This window comes from Manis javanica, chromosome 7 (genome assembly GCF_040802235.1).
Source record: "Manis javanica isolate MJ-LG chromosome 7, MJ_LKY, whole genome shotgun sequence".
NCBI classification, from domain to species: domain Eukaryota; kingdom Metazoa; phylum Chordata; class Mammalia; order Pholidota; family Manidae; genus Manis; species Manis javanica.
The window spans coordinates 16,942,716-16,962,583 of record NC_133162.1 but is presented as its reverse complement, the minus strand read 5'-3'; the positions used below and the strand labels follow the sequence as shown (position 1 = coordinate 16,962,583).

Below are 19,868 nucleotides of genomic sequence, written 5' to 3'. Positions count from 1 at the left end.
CCTATTTGATCACTAAGAGTGAGCTTGCCACAGTTTCATGGATGCTGAGAGAAGACAGGAGATTCGTAGGTCAAAGACAAAAGACTTTTATTACTCATAGTAAAAGCAGCTGCCAGAATTTCAGCATGCTTGCATTAATTCCTTGGGCCCCAGTTCCCACAGGGGTAATGCAGGTTTGCCTAGAAGAATGCCTACAAATAGAATAACTTACAGGACAGGAACATGGAACCTGGGAAATGTACTGCTTTATAGCAACCTTTAAGCAAGCCCACTCACTCATTGTCCCAGATGAATAAATTATTTCCTTTTCTAAGATTGCTCCCTGCAAACACAGCCCTTAGAGATAGCCCAGGAAAAGAGTGGTCAGGGCTTGCACACTTGGCATGCCCAGCAAAACATGTAAGAGCGTGAGAGACCCATGGAGAAGTGATTCTCAACACTGTTATCACCCCCATTTTGTAGATGGGGAAACTGAGGCTTAGGAAGATTAAGTCTCTTGTCTGAGATCCCACACCCAGTAAGTGGTGGAGTAAGGGTTTGTATTTAGATATGCTAAACCCAGGGCTCTAGCTCATCCACTACTTTTCAATATGAATAAATTTGTAAATCACAGAGCGAAAATTATCATGTCCCAGTTTTTGTTTTTAAAGCCAAGTATTGCAAGTATGATTCAAGTTGTTACTGCACTTTGGTCCTAAGTGCTTTTCTTTTGATATTCCTACTTACTGATATACTTAGAACAGTTTCCCATAGTGTGTTTGTTAACTGCTGTTATCTGTTCAAATAAGTTTGGAAAAGTAGCTTAATTAGAACTGGGGGTTTGGGTCTGTTTCGGTTGGTGTTTTTCTACAGAACTTTCTTGGACCCTTAAGTAAGCTAAGTGGTGTTTGAATCTGAGAAGAGACTCTAAGAGGGCAAGGAGAGAATGGAGCATTCCCAGACTTACTTGACCGAGTAACACTTGTTAAACAGGACTATATGCGAGGGCTGTTGCTTTGTTGGGAGGGTCTGAAGAAATGCGTGGCTTTTGTTCCCCATTGCACAGCTGGCATTTCCGATGTCTTCTTCGAGGGCTTGAGCATCGAGTTGCAGAACTGCTGCTTTGTTTTCTCTGTCACTGGTTCTTTTCTAGCTGCCAGAACGTCTGACCCTCTCCATACCCCGAAAGATCTCCCCTCATCTCTGCTGGCTGCCGTCACTGTCTCCACATGGCAGCTTTGCTTACAACTCCTCAGCTTCTAATGTTTGCCTCTCTTTTGGAAGTTTTTTCCTGTTTTGCTTTTCCAAATGCTTTTCTTCTTTCTTTTCTTTTTATAATTAACTATTTCTCTCTTGCTTCCCAGCCTTCACGTAACAATGCTGACCTTTGCATCTCAGAGCTGCCAATCAGGACGTTTCTTCCTTCTGGCTGGCAGGCTCACTATAAATAGTGCAGCTGGTTGATTCTTGGGATCTTGAGTTGACTTCTTATATTGTCGTTGAGTTCTCAGCAGCAGTTTTTCCACCAAAATCTGTGTTTTGGTTTATTTGTTTACCTCCTTTTGGAGACATGGATTTACTCAATGATGTTAGAAAGCTGGTTTCCTGATAACCAAGGCTTTACTGTACCAAGAAGTATAAAATACATTTATGCCATTATGGAGCTTATAGGCATCTTTAGCTTTTACCAATGTAGAGTTTTGTCTGAGACATGTGTTTCAATTTTTCAAAGATGGTTAAATAGCTGAGTTAATTCTGATGACATCCTTGTTAACATTGTTCATTATATTACATATATGTCCTTTACATACATGTCCTTTTGACAAGAACCCTGGGAGAAAAACTTCTTTTTGATTTTACTTATTAGGATTAATTGTGTTTCTGCTAAACCATTGATTTGTACCAATCTCTTGGACACTGCATGTCTTGTAATTATCATATCTTCCACTTTACATTGGCCACATGAGTGTAGTGATAACATAAAACAAATGCATATTAGCCTTATTTCTGGTTTCATTTTGAGTGCTTGTGTGTTTCCTTTTTCTCTTTCTTACCTTCTTTTAATTTAGCTTTAAGTCTCCTTGTAAAGTGCCTTAAACAAAAATGTTAAAAATTTCAGATTTTCACTGAGATGTACTTTTGCAGTTATTTATCTGGATGATCCCACTTACTTAGTTAGAACTAAGTACTTAATGGTGATTTCAGAGAAGTACTTTAAATAACTGCCTTGCCAAGTAACTATTTAATTTATTGCTGCTTCACATTTATGTTGAGAAATGTCAATAATTTAAATGGTCACTGCTTCAATCAAGGCTAATTAAAATTATCTTTTTAATTATAAAAATTAAATACTGTGAATTGAAACATAGTTTTGTGTTTTATCTGAGTTCTGTTATCCATATTCAGTCTCACACTGAAAAAAGTTTTATTAGTGCTAAGTTTATAGTGTTCAAGGAAATAACTTATTAGAATGCTTTAAAAGGTAAACTACATAGCAACATTTATGGATGTGAATTTATTAAACATGGCCTGAGCCAACTTATAGTTTTTGTTTTTTTATTGCCCAAAATAAATAAGCTACCTCTGATTCCTTGTCTCAATGCTTGCTGTATTTCTTTTTTATAGGTAATTATCACTACTGTTGTTAACATTAATCTATTGATTACCAAGTAAGAGACACTGTTCTAAGCACATTATAGGAATTACCCCATTGAATCTTTACAGCTGCCCTACAGAAGACATACTATTTTTAGAAATGAGAAAAGTAAGGCCCAGAAAAGGTAAAAAACCTGTCCAAGGTTGCATGACTAGTAGTAGCGGAGCCTACAATGTGAACACAGGGTTTGACTGTGTTCTTAACCACCGCAGAATTTCTGTATTGCCGTCCATTAAATGCCCGTGTATTACATCCAAAGCATTACAAAGTTAGAGGTTGTTAAAAAGTGCCGAGCTGTGATTTCATTGAGCTTTGTATAATTTAGCATATTACTGTATCCGTTTAACTCCATGTAGCATGGTCATAAGGTATAAGGAGTTAAACTGAAGGTCAAGATCACATGTTGGCTGTGATTTTCCTAATCAGAAGACACTTTCCAGAAGAATTTTTACCAGGTGACTAAAGCTAGGCTGACATGTCATAGATTAGTGGTAGAAATAGTGGTTTGGTTGATCTTCCCATAGTTCTGGTGGTTTGGGGTCAGAAGACCAGAACAGGTTGGACTAAATGACAGGTTATTCCAAGGATATTGAAATCTTTATTACTGAGGGTGTTTGTATTAATGCACATGTTTTAAAATAAATTCTTGATAAACTAAGCTCTTTGACACCCTCTGTCACTTGGCAAGCACTTATAACTATTTGTGGACCTAAACAGAAATGAGCACTAAAGGCATCCCAATGTTAATTTGGCCATGGGCAGTTAGCTCCCTGTCCTAGTGCATTAAGTGTGAAATGAAGAATTGGAATTAAATCCTTTCAGCTCTAAATGTCTGTTCAAATAAAGTATAAGCATATGGTTTAAATCATGGTTTTTGTTCACCCTTCTAGCTTGAACAGATGGACTTGGAAGTCCGAGAGATACCGCCCCAAAGTCGAGGAATGTACAGCAGCAGAATGAGAAGCTACAAGCAAGAAATGGGAAAACTTGAAACAGATTTTGTGAGTCAAATTCCATCTTTGGTCATATTTACTGATCTTCAAATGAATTTTCTGCTGTGGTTTTTTTATTCTGTCCTCCATGTGCCTTAGTCAGCATTGTGATTAGTCTTCAGGAACTTGTACAAAAGTCAAGCAATAGCTCTCATTGTTTATGACTTGGGAGCCTAATGCTTATAGATTAGCTAGTGGTGGAATTGAAGGTGTGCTGGATTCTTGATTCACAAATAAACTCAAATCAGTGGTTCTTTGGGTTTAGATGGTATTTATTAGAATCTGAAACCTAATTTTGAGCCTTTGAGAGTTTATACCCTTTAAGATGCAGTGTTCATGAATGGACCTTAGGGGCTCTTGAATGTCCTATAATTATATTGGTATTTTTGTATGTATGTTTCCATGTACATTTTTTCCTGGGCTAAGCTCCCTAGACATCATTAGAGTTTTAAAAGGACACATTATGCTCCTCTCCACAGAAAGACAAAAGAACTCAACCAATAATTTATAAAAGTGATCCTTTCTCAGTGACTGTGAACGGGGACATGGGGGGGACTTGGTGAAGGGGGGAGTCTAGTAAACATAATGTCCTTCATGTAATTATAGATTAATGATACCAAAATAAAATTTTTTTAAAAAAGTGATCCTTTCTATCAATTGCCCCATGGGAGTATTTAGCTTCTTCTTCCTATAAATCTGAATTTCAGCTCTACCCACTTTATAACAAATTTAAGAATGTAAACTTGAAGGTATAATGTTAAGTTTGTCAATAATTAGAATGTAATAGGAGTAGAAAGATGCAGCTGAGCAGTTCTTCTTCTGGATATATATCTAAAAGAATTGAAAACAGGAGGATCTCAAAGAGATATTTCTTTAACCATATTGATAGCAGCTTTACTCAGAATACCAAAAGACAGAAGCAACCCGTGTCCGCTGACAGATGAATGGATAAACAAAATGCAGTGTATGCATACATGGGAATATTATTCAGCCTTAAAAGTGAAAGAAATTCTGGCAAATTTTATGACATGCCTGAACCCTGAGACTATAATGCTAGGTGAAATAAGCCAGTCACAAAAGACAAATACTATATGAGTCCATTTACATGAGGTATCTAGAACAGTTATAGAGGCCGAAGTATAGTGATGGTTACCAGGGCTGGAGGGAGGGGGAATGGGCAGTTACTGTTAAATTGTTAAAAGGATACAGAGTTTCAGTTTTTGCAAGATAAAAAGTAGAGATTGGTTGCTCAACAGTGTGCATATATTTAACATTATTGAACTGTGCACTTAAAAGTGGTCAAGATGGTGAATTTTATGTTAGGTGTATTTTACCACAATTAAAATTTAGAAGGAAAAAAAGATGAGGAAAAATCTTAGCTGTGAGATTCAGCAGTCATGGGTTGGCATGTAAATGAACTGTATTTCTGACCCTGGGGCCCAAATTCATAGAGTCAACAATTTATAGGGATCTCTCTGCCTCTGTTCCTGCCTTAGGTATTTTACTTTTAGAGGGTACACCTTCTAGACTACAATACACCTTTCCACCACAAGGCCAATGGTACTGGACCTGGTAGAAATTCCACCTAGTCAGGAAATTAGGTGATTTGCAGTTATGCAGGTTTATTTTATATTTTAATGGATATTTTCTTGAGATTTTCAAGATGGGCTACATCAGTGACTCTGATGTAATTGCCTTTAAATTGTGTTCATATTAACTAAAAAAAATTGGAATCCCCGATAGGCCTAAATTCAGAAAAGAATGTAACTACTTGGCTTCTGTGCTCTGTACTAGATACAACCTCTAACAGCTCTGTGAGAGGTAGGTTCTCTCAGCAAAATTATGAGATATGGTGAGGAAATTTATTTATGAATTTGACAGCTCAAATTTATACTTAGACAATTCTAATATAAGTTAATGTTTCAATATAAATGATGAAGTAAAATAAAACACTTATAAGGATTATTTCAGTTGGCTTATCTCATCTTTATGAAACTCTTTTTCCAAGGGTCACTCAATACTTTTTTCTTTGACCCCACTGTCTACTTTGTTTCTTGGTCCCCCCTCCTCTGCCTCTCCCTTAGATACCCAGATTCTTCTGGTTTCTTCTCCACTTACTCCACTGTCTTACTGTGTGTGTGGTCGTCCAATCTGTGGCTTTAATGGCTGCATCTATTCTAACCTGCATTGCTAACCTGACCTCTCTGTAGCTCTATATTCATATTTCTTACTGGACACTTCTACCCCAGAATTACTTAAACACCAACACTTAGATTTGACAAGTAGTGGTCACTTCAGAGTCATCTTTTTCCCTCTCTATCACCTTGCACACCCAGCTGGTCACTGAGAATGAACAATCCTGTCACTTAAATATCTCCTGCTTTTTTCTCCACTGCTGGAAGCCTTCCTGTTTCTCAGTTTGGATGTTTATAGTCACTTTTCCTCCTCCTGTTCTTCCCCCACTCTAGACCACCCTTCATACCACTCCAGAATTGTCTTTCTAATGCACTGATCTACATATGCCACACTGTTCCACAAAGTGCTACAGTGCCTGCATCGCCTACTAAATAAAATCCAGGTCAACTTGTAGGCTTTCTATTGCTCCTTCACATGTCTAGCGATTTTATTGTAGTATGCTTGATACTGTGGGTAATACATTGTTAAAAGCCCAGATTTTGTTAGTTTCCTTGAAAGCAGTACATCACAGTGTTTTTTTTTGTTCTCACTCCTCTAAGGAACCCGTTTAGACATTTTTTTTTCCTAATTGCCCCTTTCTCGCTCTCTTCCTCAAGGATTTTTAATACCACAGATATACTGTATATCTATACATCTGTCCATGTACTGTGGCCCTTTGTAGGGCCACAGGTCTTTGTAATACCTAAGACTCTTCATCCTCCTAAGAACCAATTTTTGCCTCCATGGACATGGTATCACTTCTTTTGACAATGTGTATTTTAAAAGATGGTGAGCTTTAGTTAAGCAAGTGGATAGTTTACTAAGCAATCAGACGGATCCTTTCAAGGCTTGTTGTTAAGCTTTGCTAGGACACGTTTACAGTAGCCCTACTTTTGAGGTGTAGCCATTCTTGAATTCCATTTGAATGACTGCAGCATTCAGTAGATGCTCTGCCCTTTGGTCAGAATTTGCCTCCCTGCTTTGGGTGACCTCCGGAATCTCCATTCCATCCATTGCTCCTCAATACCTGTTCTTTGCAGGATCTCATGGGATTTTGCCCTCTGCACAAGCAAGTTCATTTTCAGCAAAGATTTAAAGAGACCCTGTTACAGATTTCTGAAGCCCCTTCTCTATGGCTCTCTTCTCTCTGTTACCCTCCTACATTCTATCCATTTCAGCAGTCCCCACCTCCAGTGTGGGCTTGCTAAATTCAGCGACATGCTGTGCTCCATCTGGGCTCCACCCCCACGCACTGGAACCTGGAAAGTACCTACAGGCGGAGCTCCTTGGCAATTACAGGGCTCCTTTCAAGTGTTTGTCTTTTCCAAAGGATCACAGTCCTATGCTGCCTGTTGTTCAGTTTTTAAAAGCAATTGTTTCATGTATTTTGTCCATTTTTATAGTTATTTAAAAGGGAGGGTTAATTTTTATACCAATTACTCTGCCATGACTGGCATGAAAGTTCAATGTAATTTTAATGTTTATTAATCCTTAGTAAAGTAATGATAAACATCGAGAATGAAAAAATAATAGTCTACTGGTAACAATGACCTATCATAGATTTGAATTTACAACTGAATAAATACCTACTTAAAAGATTTTTAAAATTCTGGTTGTAATTTTTATGAATTTGTGTTCATAGTTGTGGGAAGTTAAGGGAAGACAACAGTCATCTTTATGTTCCCTTTTATACTGTTGCTATTCCTGATGATTCTGTTCATTTGCCTTATTTCATTCTTCTTGACTTTGGCCTCTTACTGTTCGTTTTCACCTTATAATTTCAGAGTAAGTTAGAAATATTGGGTCCAGGGGAAGTTAAATCCAATTAACTTATTTTTTAGGTGAGGAAATTGAGAATTAGGGAGACCAAATGACTTACCTTAAAGTTGATCTGTTGTTTAGATCCAGAACCAGAATCAAATAACCTAAACACAGCTTCCAGTGTTCTCCCCATGAGCCTCTGCGGGCCCCCACCCCCAACTTCACATCTCCATGAAAATCAGTTTAATAGCCCCTTTATGTATGTGAAAACAACTTTAAAAAAATTTAAAATTCATGTATTTAAGCTGTTCTTGTCATTTTTTTCTTCAATATTGGTGTGAGTTTAGCTACAGGACATGGTTATGATGTCAGGATATTCCAGGAAAATGAACCAGCTTAAAGGGGGAAAATGTAGTTGGAAATTTTTCAAGTTTAAGATTATTATTTGCAGCCTAAGAAAATAAAACCAATCAAACATAAAAACCTTAAATTTGTACAAAAAAACCCAAGTGTTGTATAATAGGTTTGACTGAGACTCAGTAAGTATTAAATTAAAGGAACAAGTAAGCGACGTGCTAGGTTAAAGATTCCAAAAGTTAGGACACGGTATGTTGAAGGCCTTGTGGTGCTAGCGCCATCTTGTGGTTGATTATATAGTTGCATATTTCTTTTTTCTTGTAACAAGGCTGAACTTCCTTAAAGATGCGCATGCACATACAGGATTTGGGGTGGATAATTAGATTGTAGTGAATGATAAAAATAGAGCTTTTTAGCCCCAGCTCAAGTTCAGTTCTATCCCAGGTCAGTAGTGCCTGAATCCTGTCCTTTTCCTGTTTGGCAGGCTATGTGATGTGATTGTTAGACCAGCTCCTAGTGCAGAGCTGTCTACATCAGAGAATGGCACTTCTATTGACAATCTCAGCAGTGAGGCTGAATGGTCCTAGAAACCCAACTACCTGCAGACTACCGGAGTTGGTCCCTTAGGTCAGGGTTCAAAGGATGTTGTGGAACAGCTTGAAGCTTTTACTGCTACTACCTGCACTCTCTCTTTTAACAGGTGAATGTACAACTTGAGTATCTGAGTTTATGAGTGAAGCCAGCAGCTGATTCTTTTTTTTTTTCTAAGTCTAAGATAGATTAAAGATGTGCAAATGGGAAAGATGAATCTTTGGAAAGTTTGACTTTTGTTGAAAAGTTGAGAACTTGATGCTTCTGTTTACATTTTATCTTTTCTGTTCTTATGACTTCCTAGGATATTTTACTTCTGTGAAAGCTATAGAAAACCATGAAAGCACGTTTTAGAGATTTGAATAGTGTCAGTGATAATATGTTGTAATTAGAACTCCAGCATATCCTTCTTGCAGGAACGTAATTGGATTTTAGAAAGAAAAAAGAAAGCTAGACTGGACAGAGTCATCCCAGAAATTTTCCTCCCCTGTGTGCACTTAATAAATATGCTTGCAATTAAGAAAATATATGTTTGTTATTTGAATTTTTGTAAAAATAATATCTACTCATAGAATACTTTGAAAATAAAATGTAGAAGAAAAAAATCAACATAGTTGTTACCACCACTGATTTACATTTTACATTTTGACCTATTTCCTTCCGATTTTCCATTCTCTTCTTCCTTGCATAATTTATTGTTTTATTTTACATAATAATGATGTTACTTAATCCACATTTTTCCATCTTTTCTTTAAACACAATATTCTAACGCTGGTATTTTCCATTTCTATACATTTTTAATCATTTTAATGGGTGCATAATATTTCAATCAGTGATGTTAGTTTATCTTTTGTTGAATCCTAACATATTTCCATTTGTTCCCCCCTTAATTTATTGTGCTGTAATGAATATATTAGAACAGAATTATTTCATCAGGGTAATTTCTCAGAAGGTAGATTACCAAATCAAGGGATCAACAATATTATAGCTCTTATTAAAATATTCTTTGGAATTACACTTTCATTGTGACTCATCAGATCATTTTTGTAGTTCTTTCTCCATATCTCCTCTGTGTTAGAAGTGATTTAAGAAGTAAAAATCTGAGGCAGGCCAAGGCTAAGTACTTTATATGCATTATTCATTTAATCCACAATTATATGAGAAAGATACTGTTGTTATCTGGCATTATGGAGATTTTACAACTTTAGAATTAAATACAACTGAGATTTCTTTTTATAAGATACTCTTCCATGGGAGATATGTTAATGTTGATAAGGCTAGCAGATACGCATGGCTCTCAATATCTGCTCTAAAACTGAATTCATTTTATATTTTCAGTATTTCTTAATCAGAATCTGAAGAATATTTTAGTTATCTGGGTATGACTATAACCTTTAAGGAGAAAGTAATTCTCTGTTTATGTGCACATATATGGTTTTCCTTGTTTGCAGTTATTTTCTTAAGACTCTTAGGTGGCTCCTAAGGCCCCACAATAGGTAAAATTGTTAGAAAATCATCATGCAACTGGCCTTTGTAGGATTCTCATTCCAGGCTTTGACCTTGGTAAATCCTCTGCTCACAGATCCTCCAGTAATTTCAAAGGCCAACACAGGAAATGGACCCACTGGATAGGGAAGAGACCAAAAGTCTATTTTCAGCTGTAGTGATGTCTTCTGGGGGCTGATCTGTGCTTGCATGTCACTCTGGTCTCCTAATCTAGGATGCTGTAAAAGGTTCATGTTCTTGACCCTTCTCCCTACCACGTATACTTGAATGGAACAGTGGTATGTATTAAATATTTTATCATTGGTCTTATGTACTGAATTTAAGGTTGGCCGTAATAGATTTTCTTCTCTTTGGGAGCTCTGACACTTTTTTCCACTGTGACTGTTTTTATGATGACTGCTTTGGGCTTTATACCACTGAGCTTTATGATGTGCAAAAATAACTTCCCTATTCCCTGTAGTCATTGGCAAAATTGAAGTGCACACTGCAATAGGTACATCCCCGTGCATGTACATTAAAAAAAAAATCGGTGTAGGATTCCTGTTTGGGTTTTGCAATTTTATTGGAATATTTTTTACCTATAGATTAATGTATTTCATTTTTTTTGAATTACAGTTATAGTACCATTTTTATGATTGACGGAACAAAGTTTTGTTACAATTTTGTGGTATTTCTAAGTGATTTGAGTTTTCTAAGCAGATGAAGCGAATATTTTCCAGAGACAGTGCTAAATTGCTTTAAAACAAACAAAATGAATATAAAGCTTAATGCTTTTAATGTAGTTTTCTGCTTATAATCCATCTTAAATGACTTAACAATTTATTATTGACTTTTCTGTTTGTTATGCCTAGCACTTTTATCTTACCTAAGAAATAAAGAGGAAAGATAAAAACAGGTTAAGATTTTGAAAGATTAGGTATAAACCTGTGACAAATTTGGCTTCATTGTTAGTCACTAGATGGCACTGTTTATTTGCCGTGCCATATTTAAAAAAGGAACTGGTAGTAACTGAAATTACTGCCTCATGAATAAAATATTTCTGATGGGATTTGCATTTCTATATTGGCTGAAGACACTGTTGAATGTTTTATTAACCAGCCCAGTGCAACTGTCAGCCTATTAAAGAGATCCAATGGTCCCTGTTTAGATAAATAAACTAAATAAATCCAATTCGTCAAATTGTGTTCCTGGCTGTTTATTTTCCATTCTTTTGATGTACAGTTTATTTTAAGTTAAAGCCACACTGGTTTAAAAATTAATGGGAAAATGTTATTTGGTGTTTGAAACATGAAGAAGGTAATTGCCATCGTCAAAAAGCCAGCTTTGTTTCAATGTTTAATTGTTTATTCATAAATAGTAAACTTTTTACTGGTTGCTTATAAACTGCCGCATGGTCAAAAATAGTCTGATTTTTTGTAACTATATGATCAGGAACTGTGTTATCAAGATTTGTGGAACCCCTGTTTAATTTCACTTGGTTTTGTCTGAGTTATGGACATTGTTCATGTATGGTACACTCTTTTTTGGAAAGAAAGTAGCTGATTGATTTCTAAGTGAAATGCCTTTTATCAAAGTGCTTGCCAGTCACTCTCCTGGCAAATGCCATACATTAAAGCAGGAACAGTGATGCGGTGGTAGATGTTACTAGAGCAAAAAAAAGGCATTGAGGCCACAGTTCACAGCAGAACCGATGCCACATGTCCACTGCCCTCTGCAAGCTTATGTTCTAGGGATCTTGAAACTCACACTGCATTGTTTGATACCACTTCCCAAGCTAGAGAGATGATACTTAGGCCCTAGGGTTACAGAAATATTTGAAGAAAGCATGTCAATTTTGTGCTTAGCTATGCTGAAGTACATTAGCAACTGAAAGTGACACATCATGGTTCTGACTTTTACTTCTCATTTCTTTTTTCATGAATCCTCAGTTGCTTTTTATGCCATTCTTATTGTGTTTTATCTATTTCCACATTTGTGAGGTTCAGAACAAAACTTAAAACAGATTAGGCACTTTAACTCAGCATATAGCTTTTAGGAGCATTCAGCCGCTTCTGATGAAGATGGAGCCAGTTATGATCTCTAGGGTGAAGTGTTTTAAACTGTGTAATAGTAGTTGAAGAGTTTCGTTATGTCAACCATTTTAAGCTTTCCTGTGCAAGAAGTTAAAATTGGGCTAAAAAAGATTCCATCAGAGACTTTTCTCTAGATTTCACGTCTTTGGAAGCCTTCCAGGGAGTGGACCATGCAAAGCTGTAGTCTCATTTTTTGCTTAGGTTGTTTGGTTTAACTTTGTGATCTTTAGTTCCCCAAAATGGGAAAAACAAACAACAAATGTAGAATCTAATTGCTCTTTTGGCTTTTCTTTTAAGAAGTTCATAAGATCATGGATTGAAAGCCTCTGTTAGAAATGCCTCTGAAATGCTTAAGTGTGATCACATTGGGAAATATCAAGAAATGGGATTCCATCTGCAGTGTATTTTAGTTCTTAAGGCTCATCATGTCTTTGCAAATTCACAAAAGCTACTATAGGTCAACCTCCATCACAGAAGATTTCAGGTTTTCTTATTCTCCATTTGATTATGTTCAATATTGTTTAAAACAGTTGTCACTGTCTTAGCCTTGGACATCTACAGTAATCTGTAGTATCTATTATTGGTTATGAAGAATTTGACCAGTAATTGCATTCTTAAAATGCAGGGAAAGTGTCAGATTTTATGGTTTGGGAGGTCACATTGCATGACATTGCCCTTGGTGTGAAATGTCCGATTATAGAAATGAAATGAGTTTCTTAAAATGTATTCTATACTTTAAAACAAGGGTACCCTTTGTTAATGTCTTGTGAATTTTTTTATCTGATACCCTTTGGCTTTCCTAATGGAACATCACATCTTTACATACTGAATGACTGACATTTCTTGTTTCATTGGTTTCTTATTTTGATCTTTGTATATAATCCTAGTCTACAAATAAATTTCAACTGAAGTAAGACTAGGGTTGTCTTATCTATGGACATACATTCTTTTTCAAGTAAAGCTTAGAAAGGAGAAAACTGTCTCCATGGTTAGAATCTTGTAGATTTATATTCCTTTTTAGTGTCAATGAAGTTAAAATTTTTATTTTCTACTCTTTTTTTAAAGAACATGGTTCAGTGCTGTCCATTTCAAATGCCGTCTAATCTAGGGCCCCATTTGGTGGCTTTACTTACACTTCAAAAATATCATGCATACATTGTTAGACATTTGTTAGAAATTGCCCATCCCACATTTTTCTAATACTGTGTACAAGCTAAATTTGGTCATGGATCACTTTGCCACAAAAGGAATCAAGAAATAGTGAGGAAAACCAGGGATCGTAGATCTGAGACCTCAGCTGTAGTATATTCATTCTTCACTTCAGTTTCTGTATCTGCAAATTTGGATCATAATATTGATTCTGATTCTGCCTACCTAATGGGGAGATATAAGGGTCAAATAAGGTAATAAATGTGCAGATACTTTGAGAACTGCACTGACATTTAGCTAGCAGCTTTGCCATGCCCAAGTAGTAATCCTACAATTAAAGAGTTTAAAGGTTAAAGTATCTTAAAGTCAGAAGATTCCTTCAACATCCTAAAAATGTAAACCATGTCTTGCAGCGCTTCAGTAGACTAACTGCAGGAGCTTACACAAAGCATTGAAAAGACGAAATATTCCATCTTATTCTCAGAAATGACCTTCTAAGTTGTATTGCTTTTATATTCTAGCATATTTTGTTTTGTAAAAGATACCTTAGAAATTAATCTATGCAAGCAAAGTTTCTCCTTGATCTTAAGGGCGTAGAGTCAGAGTTAAAGGTAGAATTATGATGCTATGTATTATTTTATATCATTTTATTATAGGTATCATATTACTAATTAGAGTTATATTTTGTACTGAGTTTTTCATCTAGAGTTCAAATTACATGTTGAATTATTTACTTTGGATTTTATTCCTTCCCTTCTAATAACTGATATTTCCCAGAAACTATTAGAAGTCACTGTTCTGGCATTGTTATGCCACTGGCCTCACATACCAGCATTGAGAAGGAGAGAGGGGAAGATTGTATAGCATCTGTTAAATATTGCCATTATTAGCAACAAAGAATTGACTTTAGCATTCTTAAAAAGAACAACCAAATAGCTTTGTAACTTAAAAGTTTCAAGTTCTGTCATATTCTGAGAATTTGGTTTAGAATATACCCAAATACATAAAGCAATGTAATACTCAGCTAGAAATAATATGGTACAAGCTAAACTTACTTAAAGCACATTCTCACTAGCAAAACATATAGTATTAAAACATATTTCAAACTAAAGCGCAAATGAGGAAGCTGAGGAAGAGAACTTTCAAGCTGGTGGTGTTTCCATTCACGTCATTAAGGCTTGTTGGCGTTTTGGCGGTTTTCAGCAGTGTGTTGTTTCGGTATAGATGGCTACGACCAGCTTATGCATATTTAGTGTCTATTATGCATCAAGCATTGTGCAAGGGATCAAAAGATGAGTAAGACGTATTTTTCAAGGAGCTCAGAGTCTCAACAATTATAATATGATGGTAAGGAAAACTATGGAAAGTCTTTTGAGGGGTAGTAGGTCACGACAGGGCATCCCACCAGGTGTTTGTGTGTAAACAAAGTGAGGTTGGGGGCAGGCCGGAGGTAATACCCCAAGCTCAGGCTTGAAGAATGAGGAGGAATTTGAGAGAAGCAAGGTCTTTTCAGGTTCAAACAGCAGCGTAAACAAGCGCGGATGGGAGGAGGGGCTCAGGCTAGCTGGGGCGGTTAGGATAGCGAAGGGGAGGAAGGGGAGGCTGCAGTTTTGATCCTGCTTCAGAAGGAAAATTTGGGGCTAGAGCCTTAGTCACACTGGAATCATCTGGGGGTCTTACAGAAGTCCTGATGCCGAGGGCCCACTCCCAAATTATGATTTAATCGGTATATGAGGTGACTTGGGCATCCGAGGTTGATGGGTTTGCTAGCTGGCAAAGCCTTGTTGGTTGAGTTGTGGAGCTTGATCTTTATCTTGGTTGTAATTAGGTGATAGAAAGATTACACAGGCGGGTAACATGGTTGCTTTACATTTAATAAAGCATTTAAAATAATGAAGCTCTTTCGTATGAGTTGCAGTGCCATTTAACTTATTCTCATTTTTTTCCTCCCAAATCTTCAGTGCTATTATTTTAAATATGTTTTTTTTAAGTTTGCAAAATCCAGGATCTTACAGTAACAGTTACCCACATTTCTTTTGTATCAAATTAATTTTAAAATGAATTACGTTTTGGGTTAAAGTTAAGTGCTATGGTAACCTTGATTTGGGGAAAATTTTTCTCCCTAGGTGGCAAAGTGAATATTTTAAATTTTCACCTGAGCTTAGAACAAAACAAAACACTCCGTCTTTAATTTCATATTACTAAAAAGATGGTGCCTTTGACCTCTTACCTTAAGTAAATGCCAATAGAACATCCTCCTGTGGATTTTTTGTTTATAAATATGCATTTTTAGTTGTTTTGGAAACAAGCATATTAAGTCTTGCAAAAACAGGTATACAGTTACAAAAGGTAGACATATATACATATGTTGTTTCTGGGTTTACTAGGAAAAACTGTATATATATTTTTTCTTCCCTTGTTAAGTCTTGCACAACTGATTGTAACTTAATTTTGTACAAGAATTGTCAAGAAATTGCTAGTAATCTCTAATCAGAAAAAGAAGTACAGATGTGATGGATAAATAGGATTCTGGTATGGCCAACATCTTCATTGATCTTAACAGAATTGCTCTTTGCCTCCCCTGTGTCTGTATTTTCTCTTGGCAGTAAGCCGAGTGAATTTGGAACAGAAAGAAAGAGAGAAAATCCACTTGGTTCCAAATGATGATAGCTGTGCATTGGTGTGGGGAAAATAACTGGATAGTAGAATTACTACAGGATTTCTCTTGTTTAGGAGAAGAATTGAAGTTCTTTTTGTGGGCATCTTGGAAAGTTTTTAATTTAGCATAACCCATAGCTTATGATATCAATTTAAATCTTATGATAATCATATCAAATGATATTTAGTTTTTAATTATGAAATAGCTTTTAAACTATTTCTGAACTTCAGTCAAAAAGGATGCAGATTGAGAAGAAAATACTATCCTGTATCTCAACTGCAATTTAAAAATCTATATCTTAAAGTAAAATTATTGTTATTTTCTTATTTTTTAAAGAAATAGTGAATTAATTGAAGAGTCTTGGTTTATGGGTATATTATTTTGCTTTAAACTCTGCAGTCAGAGAGAGCTTTCTCATGAAAGTATCTAATTTCAAAATGTTTTCATCCTAAGATCCCCAAATTTATGTCTCTTTAGCTAATTACTACTTCCACAGGTAGATTATAAGGAAATAATCTTTCATGTGTCTGGAAATACAGATTTGGGATGAGATTTCTGTCGGTGCATTTTATAGCTGAGAGGGCTTCTATCTTCCTAGACTGTTCAGAGACTCAAGGTAGCAAAATTATGCTTCCCAGTTCAAATGGAATGTGGCCAGAGATGGCACTGTGGCTCAAAATTGATATTTAAAACAGACCTTGTTATGGCATTTTCTGAGAGAAATTTCCAAGACCAAATTCATATACAATAGCCTTTGTATTGCAAGTTTAGTTTTTTACTCTGAAGAGAAATAATTTTAAATTCTAAATACTAACTACATTTTTTAATATTAGTAAATAGATTATGAGCAGCTGTTATGACTTGATGCTTGATAATGTTTTTCAAAATGGGGTCATTCTTAATACTATCTCTACAAAACCCTTTTACACATAGGAGAGTGCAAATTAAAGAATTTACCTCCCAGAAAGTATTATTGAAACCTTGCCACTAAATCAAGGCATTTTTTTGTCTTTTGAGTTCTGTCATGACTGAGGCTAAACAACTGTCACTGGCAAGTGACAAGAGGCATAGACAGCAGGGAAAAGGAGAAAAGGAGAATAGAAAGGAAGTGTGGGGGAAAATAAAAGGATAAAAGAAAGGGAGGAAAGTATCAGGTGTGCCCCAGGAGGGAGAGGATGCCCGCAGCAACTGCCTCAGGGGCCAGTTTGTTAGGACTCACGCAGTGATCTGCCTGCTTCTGCTGGGTATCTTGGTACTTGACTCTTTCTGGAATCTAGGTAGTTCTAATATCTCAAAATACAAGCTGATATCATTAAGCTCAAATTTGCCTGAAGAATTTTCCAATTAAAAAAAGAAAATCTGTAAGGATTCACAAATTTATGTCTTTTTAGCTAATTGCTTCTCCCTCAGGTAGATTGTAAGGAAATCATCTTTCCATGTGTCTGGAAATACAGATCTGCCTGGAAATTTATCATATGGAAATAGAAGAGTCCATACATCAAAGATACTAATTCAATTATATTTCTGTATTTCCATGTCATAAACTTGGGAATCTGATACATTTCAATCTTGATAGTGATACTTTGGTAAAACCAGAATGCTTGCCTTTGGAAGCAGAAATGATATGTCTCTTTTAACTGAACACTAATGGTAATGAATAGTTTTTCTCATTGGTCAGGAACAGTCTCTCAACCTCAGTACCACTGACATTTTGGGCTGCATAATTCTTTTTTGGGTGTTGGGAGAAGCTGTCCTGTGCCTTATAGGATGTTTTGCAACATCTCTGGCTTATATGCACCAAGTACCAAGAGATCCCCTCCCCACTAGTCCAGCCATGTCAATCAAAAAATGTCTCCAGATATTCCAAATATTCCTTTTGAGGCAAAATTATCCCTGATTGAGAACTACTCAATCTAGAATAATCACCAGTAGGAATTTTAACAGAGAGGGGAGGGAGAGGAAAGGGGGAGCAAAGAGAGAATTAATAGTTAGGGGCCTCCAAATAGGCTAGAAATCATGTTTATATCATTTGTTCTTCACACCCAGTTTATAATTCAGGCATCAGAGGTTGTAAAAACTAAGACATTTTCCCCAGGACTCATCATTTGGATCCAGAACTTGAAGTCAAGTCTGTCTGACTCAAAAGCTACTAAATCATACTGCTTTGTAGTATTTATCTTTAAAGAGTCACTAAAGTCTCTGCTAGCTAAGTTCAATGTGCAGAGCTTAAAGAAGACTTGGTTCACTAACCAATCTACATTTATTTCAAATAGGCTGTAAACCAAGAGAGGGAGTATGATGCAGTGGGAAGTACACTGGATTAAGGGTCAAGAGTTCTGGGCTGGGTGTCAGTTCTGACACTAACTAGCAGAGTGCCATTGGGCAAGTCATTGTGCCTCAGCTTCTTCGACTGAAATGCAGGGTCAACCTCAATGCTTTCTAAGGTCAGAGAGCTCTGCTGTTTAATGATGTTGAAAATTGGAATGCTTGGCATTTCAAGACTGGCAGTTTTCAAATTGCTCTAAAACTGGTCTATATGAAGTTTAGGACATTAGGTATGCTTTGGAACTTTTGGCTCAATTTAACCTATGAGTCTCCTTTTGGTATGTCTTCCATTTCTACAACCCCTAGCCCATTATTCAACTCCTTTGTGAAGTCTTTTCTACTTGTCCCTGGCCTGATAGATTTTCTTTACTCTTCATTTGCCTTGGCACTTACGTTTATAATCTGTACCAACTTACACACTGTTTCTATGTCAGAGCTGAAATGGTTTATGGATTTTCACTTATGTTTTATCATGCCAACCAGATTATAAGATCTTTAAAAGAAGAGACTGGGTCTCTTCTATGTTTTCTGAAGTGTTTAGTAAATGCTGTACATGGTACATGGTTCAATAAGTGCCCATTGAATTAAATTTAAGAATTTGTAATTTTAAAGCAGACTTTCTAAGAAGAAACATCTGTAAGTGATAGGCATGCAAAATGTTAAGTATTGCAACCAGTTATCTAACGTGCATTGTTCTTTGAGTACAATTTCTGTTTAACTTTAGTGGAGCAAAATAATAATGCAATGTGTCACAATATGTGCTTCCTCTGTTCTGACTCCTTTTAAATTTCTCATACCTGGGAATTAAGGTGCTTTAAGAATGAAGTTTCTGAAATGCTCCAGTGGGTACATCTTTTCAGAAATAGCCATATGTGGGGAAATGTGACATACATATTCATTGGCAGAGAAGAGCTGATAAATACAATTTGATGAAATATTTCAGCAAACATTTCAGTAACTTTTTGACATTCTCCTGTAGTTCTTATTTACCTTATCAATAGTTATAGTGACATATGATTGTCAACTTTTTATATTAAGGCCAAACTAATAAATTAAACATGTTGTATTTATATCTGATGAAAACTGATGTTTTGGAAGGGTGTTAAAATATACTGACAGGTCCTGTTCATAAGTGCCTTTGGTATAAATATGCAGATGACATCTTTAGATATTGTTTGTACACATACCGATAGACAGGAAGTGTTGACAACATAACAAATGTAGATGTCAACCTCACAATTTAACCTCTCTGTGTAGAATAAGATGCTAGTTTTAAGTTACGTGTATCTTTTAACTTTATTTCAAAGTTTATACTATTTTTTGGCCTGTTATCACTACTGTTTCATGTACCACTAAGAGCACTCATTGCAGTAAGATTTACTCTTGAGCACTTTTTTCTGCAATGCTCCTACTTTAAGCAATTGCAACTGCATAAATGTACATCTTTTTCTAATTCCTTGTGTTATTTTCCATGTTTGTTTCATATCTTTTGAGTCTTTTTGTAGCATTCTTCTAATTATCTATAGAAAGTATTTTGGGTTAGTGAGAGAGCCTAAGGAAAACATTATGAATTCCCCTCCCTGCCCCGCCTGTACTTTATGTTAAAGCATTTCTTATAGCACTTTGCCGCACTTAGTCTGCATTAA

At 36.1% G+C, this 19,868-nt stretch overlaps 1 protein-coding gene across 8 annotated transcripts in view; it reads left to right on the top strand.

The window, feature by feature from the left end:
- VTI1A (vesicle transport through interaction with t-SNAREs 1A) overlaps nucleotides 1–19,868 on the top strand; it is a 324,481-nt gene that overhangs the window by 8,251 nt on the left and 296,362 nt on the right. For all 8 annotated transcript variants that reach the window (XM_017677977.3, XM_017677974.3, XM_017677978.3 and 5 more), the window contains exon 3: nucleotides 3,526–3,636. In XM_017677977.3, the coding sequence (XP_017533466.2) occupies nucleotides 3,526–3,636 (111 nt within the window). The remainder of the gene's footprint in view (nucleotides 1–3,525; nucleotides 3,637–19,868) is intronic.